The sequence below is a fragment of the Neltuma alba genome, unplaced genomic scaffold (assembly GCF_004799145.2).
Source record: "Neltuma alba isolate B1F8T4 unplaced genomic scaffold, ASM479914v2 tig00004740_pilon, whole genome shotgun sequence".
Lineage (NCBI taxonomy): Eukaryota > Viridiplantae > Streptophyta > Magnoliopsida > Fabales > Fabaceae > Neltuma > Neltuma alba.
The window spans coordinates 2,898-10,621 of record NW_021633842.1 but is presented as its reverse complement, the minus strand read 5'-3'; the positions used below and the strand labels follow the sequence as shown (position 1 = coordinate 10,621).

The window sequence follows — 7,724 nt, the reverse complement described above, 5'->3', positions numbered from 1 at the left end:
ACAATATAATGGCTAAACACAAAATTGAAAACCAAAAAATATGCAAAGTGGGAAGGTGTGGTTGACGTCTAATTGTGAACGACAGCCCTTAAAATTTTATTTTAATCCATTAATTAATCCAAACAATAGTCGCTTTTTGTGAAATGTTAATTTTAATTGAAAAATTGAAATATTAATTTAAATTTAAAATTTGAATTATTAATTAAATTTTATTTAAAATATGAAATATTAATTTGAAATTAGAAAATTTCCTAGAAGAAAACCTTGGAATATGAACCAATATGGATGCAGTGATCAAAACTCACAACATTAGAAATTCTTCCCAATTTTCACTTTCAATTAAAAATCTGTCTCAAAATATGGAATAACAATAGGAACTGCTATCATTTTAATTTTTCCCATTTTATTTTTTCAATTAAAAAAATCCTCTATTTATCTAAGATTATAGCTTGCCACGTGGCATGCTGTAAAAGATTATTGATTGTTGACAAAACTAAATGTTGTGAAACTTTATTTACAGTTTAAAGATTTATATTAATTTGAATTTAAATATGGAATATTGATTTGAAATCTTAAAACTAACCAACCTCAAAAAATTTCGCCCAAAAAAGTAACAACATGGCATAAGTCTATTCATTTGTTTTTTTTAAATTTTATAAATATATTTGTAATTCAAAATGATTTAATTGGGGGGATGGACAACTACTTTTTATGAACTATTAATTTTAATTTAAAATTTGAAATATTAAGAGCTTTTTTTTTAAGATTATTGAATTTAATTTCAAACATGAAATATTCTTAATTGTAATAAAAAAAATTCCTATAACAAAGTAATAAAATCAACGTGTTCTGGTGATCAAACTTCACATGTCGACCTGTAACCAACTCTTGCTTTGTAACCAACCATCAAATAATAGTGAGATAGATCATGTTTTAAATTTTAAATTTTGTGAGGACAATTCTTTCTGTGAATAATTTGCCAAAAAAAAACAAAAAAAAGAAAAACACATGAATAGGAGAACATGTGTAGGAACATAACTGCATGAATAGGGGAACGTGGGTAGAAACGTAAACATATGAATAGGGGAACAGGGATAGAAACATGACTTTTACAAAAATTTAAAAATGAGGACCATTTATCTACCCAGTGGTGATGCCACGTGTCGTACTGCTAGCAACTCCTACCTTATACTCTACTTTTATATATTAATAGATTCTAGACCGTTGTGATCAAAATTGGACGATCAGATTTAATATAATTTTGTTTGTATATTTTTAATAGTTTAATATTTGTTTGATAAAAAAATTTAAATATTTTAATGTGTATAGAATTTTTAAAAAAAATTGTCTTTTTTAACATAAAGCAAAGATTATCTTTTAACTACTGGTTATTAAAAATAAATAAATTTTTACTTAAAAATCATCCGTTGAAAATTTTAAATCTCGATCGTATATTTAGACGGTACAGATTTCATCATAAGAATGCAGGTGATGAGCACAAAAATTAATTTCCTTTATTTTTAAATAAAAAAATATATTATACATATTTTCCTATACTTTTTATTTTTAGTTATACCCACTTATAATGGGGTTGAGCATATTTATTAAAGGATTAAAGTGCAAATTTGTTCTGAAAGTTTTTAGTTATGAGTGCATGGCACATGAAAGTTTTTTTTGGGTGCAAATTCACCCTGAAAGTTCAAAATCATAGCAATATTATCCCTAACCATTAAAAAACTAATATTGACTGTTATAAAATAATGATGTTGACCGTTGAGATTTTTAAAGTTATATAGAGTAACAATGCTATGATTTTAAGCCATCAAAGCAAACTTGCACTCAAGAAAGTTTTCGGCTACCCAGCGCACTCATGAGTAAAAATTTCCAAGATAAATTTGTAATTTGCCTTTTATGCAGTGTTTGTTTGGGGGTTTTATGAGGGGAGGTGAGGGGGAGGAGAGGTAGGAGGTGGATGAACCCTGTTTGATTCGATAAATTAGAGGGAAGGAGAGGAAAAACATTTTTGTCTTTTTCTGCTCTCCTCCACTCTTCCTCCTCCTCTCCAAAAGTGGAGTTTTTTGGAGAGGAGAGAAATTATTTGTCCTAACTTGACAATATTGCCCACACTATTATTTCAATATTCCAAGTTTACCCTGGCAACTTCAGCCTCCTACCCGTCGTTTTGCCTCTGATAAGCATGATGAAATAATAGTAATAGTAACAACAACAACAATAAGAATATTTATTATTATTATTATATATGTTATAATACAACTATAAGATATAGTTATACATACAAGTATAACTATAATTTATATATTTTTTTGCCAGCAACTATAATTTATATATATTAAGTCTTAATTAAATTTCATTTATCATTATACTTTATTAAGCATTTTACAAGATTTAAAAGAATAACTTAAGATAACATGAGGATAAAATTGTCCACATAAAAATTTTTCTCCTCCCTTCTCTATCTAAACCAAACAAGGTAACATTAAAATCCCTTTCCTCTCCTCCCCTGTATTAAAATCCCTCTCCTCCCTTTTTCTCCTTTCCCCTCCACTAAAATCCCTCCCTTCCTCTTCCCTTCATTCAACCAAACACACCCTTAGGAAAATGGATAGGTTGACCTTTTTCCAACATATATACTAACATACTGTGGAAATAATCACACATCAAATCGGTGGTTTACATATTTATATGCCTTACATGCATTGCTCTTGACACATCAAGCACATCCAGCAAGTTTTGTGCATGCCCGCCACGTACCCAACCGCATCATTGGTGGCTCCTCCTAGTGTCTCCATCTATATCCTCTCGCAGTCTCACTCAGAACGACCACCGAATGAAGTTTTTCTTTATTTTTTTTTTATTTCCTTATTATGTTATTATTATCTCTATATATGTGTAAAAGTAGGAATAGTTGCTCTGCTCCACAGAAGTTCAGCCCGTTGGAACTGAAGGAGAGGAAGAATAAGAAAGAAGGAGAAAGGGAAGCAAAAGTGAGAGAAAAAGACCAAAATACCATGGCTAGAGAAGTATCGTTGGAGGAGTCAATGATAAGTGTGGCTAAGAATGCACCTGTTACTGCTCAACGAAGGGTTAGGGATGACTTGGAGGACTTCATGTCAAAGCCTTGTAAGTTTCATCATCTGATCTCTTCCCTTCTCCTAACACAATTATTTTGGAGTAATATTGTTGTTTTTATTATTATGATTTTCTTGTCGCCAAATTATTGTTATTATAATTATTATTAGTAGTAGTAGTAGTACTACCACCATGTGGTTTCAGACATGGCAAGAGCATTGGTAGCTCCTGATATAAGTCATCCACGGGGAACACATGGCCACAGACACAGCAACATGACAGTTCTGCAACAACATTGTGCTTTTTTCGATCAAGATGATGATGGCATCATTTACCCTTGGGAAACTTACATGGGTGAGTACGATCGTTCTTTTTTTCTTTTTTTTTTTGAGGCAGAGAGAGATTTTTCTGAAGTTTATGTTAGTCAAGTAAATAGAGAGAAGCAGAAAAATAAGTTTTTTACCCATCTAAGTCCTAACAAATCTGGCCACCTATTTCTCTCTTCTCTTTGTGAATAAACTTGATTTGTTTCGATGAGGCGGGGGTCGGTAAATTTTTCTTATTTCTTAGAGTAATATATATATGTTATGATGTTCATATACACACACATATCAATTTTTTTTAAGCAAAAATTTGTATGTCAAGGTTAAATTTGATATAAATAAGAGATTTATAGAGACATGATTATGTAGGGATGCGAGCACTTGGGTTTAACATCGTTGCATCTGTGATTATGGCAATTGGTATCGCTTTGGCAATGAGCTATCCAACTCAACGTGTGAGTCTTTTTTATTTGGTTATGTATGAATATTTTAATTTTCTTCTATGAAAAAGGGTTTGAACTTTTGATACGACTTACGTAAATGTTTTTCGCTTATATATATCCTACCTCCGTTATTACCTTTTTTTTTTTAATAATTTACATTCATAATTAAAAAAAATTCTGAAGTAGAAGGTATCTAATTGCAAAAAGAGAAGGGGAAAAATATTGTTTGTTTTTTTCCTTTTATTTGTGAGAAAATTTGAAGTTTTGAAAAGAAATATATATAGCTGAAGAAGAATGAATTTCAATTTTCACAGTCAAAAGGCTATTATACTTTTATTAGTTTGTTTTGTTGATTAGGGATATGTTATTAAAAAAAAAAGGTATGATTTCAATATGATGCAGAGTTGGCTTCCGTCTCCATTGTTTCCTATTTACATTCACAACATACACAGAATCAAGCATGGCAGTGACTCCGGAACTTATGATACCGAAGGCCGGTAAGTTAATATGGTTGACGAATTAGTCATTCTCATTTAAATAATTCTTTTATGGTTGAGATTAATTATTAATTTGGATGGTTTAATCATAAGTTTTTTTTGTTTTATTTTCTATTTCTGTTTTCATTGAAAAAGAATGCAAAATAAACATGGATTGTTAGACTGTGGAATAATTAAAAAATTTGAAAAATTTGAAAATAGAATTTAGACTGTTTGAAGAATTACTAATAATTAAGTTGATTCCCTCAACTGGACAATTAAAAAGATCATTGTTGCACAAAGACAATTAAAAAAATTAGGGCTGCACGACTAGACTGGGTTAGATATCTATCAGCCTACACTCTGGCATGAAAAATGATTAGGCTGACAATTTTGGTATGAGAACCGGTCCAGTTTGGTTAGGCTGGGACCAAGACTGGGTTAGACCTAATTCACCAAGTTACTGGACCGGTTCAAGTTGCTTTGTCATTCATTTTTTTAATAAAAAATTGGTATGCTGCACACACACACACACGAAATAAAGCAACCTAAATCTGAAAATAAAAGAACAACTATTAAAAATAATTAAATGAGGAAGAAGGATTACGTAAAAAAATATAAAATTAAAGAAAATAAATATAGGTACTATATTAGGCCTAAATAGTCAATCCAGAACCTGGTTTGACACGATGTTCCTAGCCCAAGACTACTTTTTTTGGGCTGCACAAGACTGGCGGGTTTATTTGGACTAGATCAGGTTTACTTAGACTAGATTAAAATACTTTAACTACCTCTCTATTTTATCTAAATTACAAAAACTTTCCTTCTATTTTAAAAATGTATATAAATAATATAAACCTGCCTTGAAATTAGAATGCATATGATACAAACCTCCTATATATAGTATTCCTATATATAGTATATATATTTAGGATTTCATTTCCATCTATCCAATCATCAAGTAATCATCCGTTATATTTGAGGTTTTTTATTTCCATCTATCCAACCTACATATTAGGTGATCGTCCGATAGTTAAGTTTGACTTTTAAACTTTCTTAATATAAAAGTTATTTTATTTGTCAAAAAAAGGGTTTAATACATGTATTTTCAAATTTTTAATATGCAATAAAATTTATTAATTTTGATTATATTATAAAATTTTATAATTTTAATTTTAAATTTTGACTACAGAAATCATTTAAATTTATAATTTAAAAGTTTTAAATAAAAATATTGTTAGAAAAATTTATAACATATTTATTCTATTATATATTTATTTAAAGAATTAATCAAATTTTCATTTTATGGCTACATTAACTAAATTAATTAATTTTTCATCCTAATATGATAAAAGCACTAGACAAACAACTATTTGTAAGAATAAAAATAAATTAAGGAAAAGGGAAAAAATTTAAATTTTTCAAAATGTTTTAGGCAAAATTTAAGGATTTAGTAATATAAAGAGTAAATTAGCAAATAAAAGCCATTTTAATTAAAAAAAGGTATCTTTTTATAAGATTTCTAACGGAGTTAACAGACTTAAATGTATATTTTCAAAATAAAGAGAAAGTCGGTATAATTAGGGTAAAATACAAATAATCAGCAAGGACCACCTTGCAAGGCTAAATACTCCTGGGTGACCGATAGTGAAGTAGTACCGTGAGGGAAGGGTGAAAAGAAACCCTATCGGGGAGTGAAATAGAACATGAAACCGTAAGCTCCCAAGTAGTGGGAGGAGCCCGGCTCTGACCGCATGCCTGTTGAAGAATGAGCCGGCGACTCATAGGCAGTGGCTTGATTAAGGGAACCCACCGGAGCCGTAGCGAAAGCGAGTTAGAGTATTTTACTCTAAAAAAAGTACTTAATTGAGAGGGAAAAAAAAATTTCACCTGAAATTTATTTTTATGATGCAGATATTTTGATTTTCATCTTTTATTGTGTTAAAAAAAGAACTTATTCCCATTTTTTTATTTTAAAACAAAAGAATTAAACACAAAAATTTTGGAAATCAAATGTGAATGCTTTAGATTTAATTTCCTCGAATATAAAAGAGGGCAAAAATATAAATACTTTAAATTTAATTGTCCACGTAGTATATGCATGATTTTTTTTTTTTTTGCCATCAGTATATGCATGAATTTAATACATGGATATATTTTTCTACATATGATATAGTATACATTAAAAAATTGACATAAATTGAAAATTTTTTGTGCAGATATGTTCCAATGAATCTGGAGAACATATTCAGCAAATATGCTAAAACAAAACTGGACCACCTAACGCTTGGCGAGATCTGGGAAATGACTGAGGGAAACCGCAATGCTTTCGACCCTTATGGCTGGTTAATTTTTTATTTATTATTTTAATCTTCACTATTCCTTTTTAATAATTATTTTAGAAAAAAAACTTACATCCTTTTGACCTATTTCCTTATATGAACTATAAAACAAATTTACTAATACTAAGAAGTAGATAAAATTAGTTGATGTCTTGAAAATTTGAGTTTTTCTTAAAATTCTCTCATTCATTAAATGTTATATCTATACAATTCTAAATGCTTTTTGCAAACCAAATTCTTTTAAATCCATTTTTTATTTTTTTTTAGAATTGCAAACAAATTTTCTGAAAAAGAAGACTGCATATGTTGATTCAAACATGCATAAATTCAAAAGTCACAATTACAAATAAGGCATTTATTAAAATATAATTTCAGTTAAACTAATATTTCCATTATTTGCAATTGTCTGAATTAATCTACATATATATTTTTGGAACTTATTCTCTTGAAAAAAATCTTCAGGGCATTAACTATCATTAATTCAATTTTTTGGGACTTTTTGGGAAATAAAATGCAGAGAATTGATGAAAATATCGAAAATTGAATGAATAATAAAATAGAATTACATGAAATTGGCGCATATTTTTTTATTTGCAGGACAGCAGGTAAATTGGAGTGGGGAGTTCTATACATTCTGGCAAGAGATGGAGAAGGTTTCCTCTCCAAAGAAGCTGTGAGACGCTGCTACGATGGTAGTTTGTTTGAATATTGTGCAAAAGTTCAAGCAGGGGTTCACGCCAAAACGACTTGAACAACCCAACCACAACAACTCAAAACGACAATGTAATTATTGTCTTTTTATGGTCAAATATGTAATATATATGCAATTAGCGAGTTAAATGATAATGTCCCATTTAGGAATACCAATTCAGACTTTATAGACATTAGATCCATCTCATCTCTGAGTAATTTAATGTTGGATTGGAGTTTGAGGAGCGAGTCATAACGAAGAGATGAAAAATTGATTATCTTTATTGAGTTTGGGACTTTGGGGTAATGTTATTTTGACCCATCTTATGCAGTGTAATGTTAAGAAATTGTTAATAATAG

General features: G+C 29.5%; 1 protein-coding gene across 1 annotated transcript; it reads left to right on the top strand.

The window, feature by feature from the left end:
- Positions 1-3,029: 3,029 nt before the first annotated feature.
- LOC114745630 (peroxygenase-like) lies at positions 3,030-7,425 on the top strand. The gene is made up of 6 exons (XM_028933789.1): positions 3,030-3,141; positions 3,295-3,444; positions 3,783-3,868; positions 4,259-4,353; positions 6,552-6,677; positions 7,272-7,425. The coding sequence occupies exons 1-6, from the start codon at positions 3,030-3,032 to the stop codon at positions 7,423-7,425; spliced, it is 723 nt and encodes a 240-aa protein (XP_028789622.1).
- Positions 7,426-7,724: the final 299 nt, after the last annotated feature.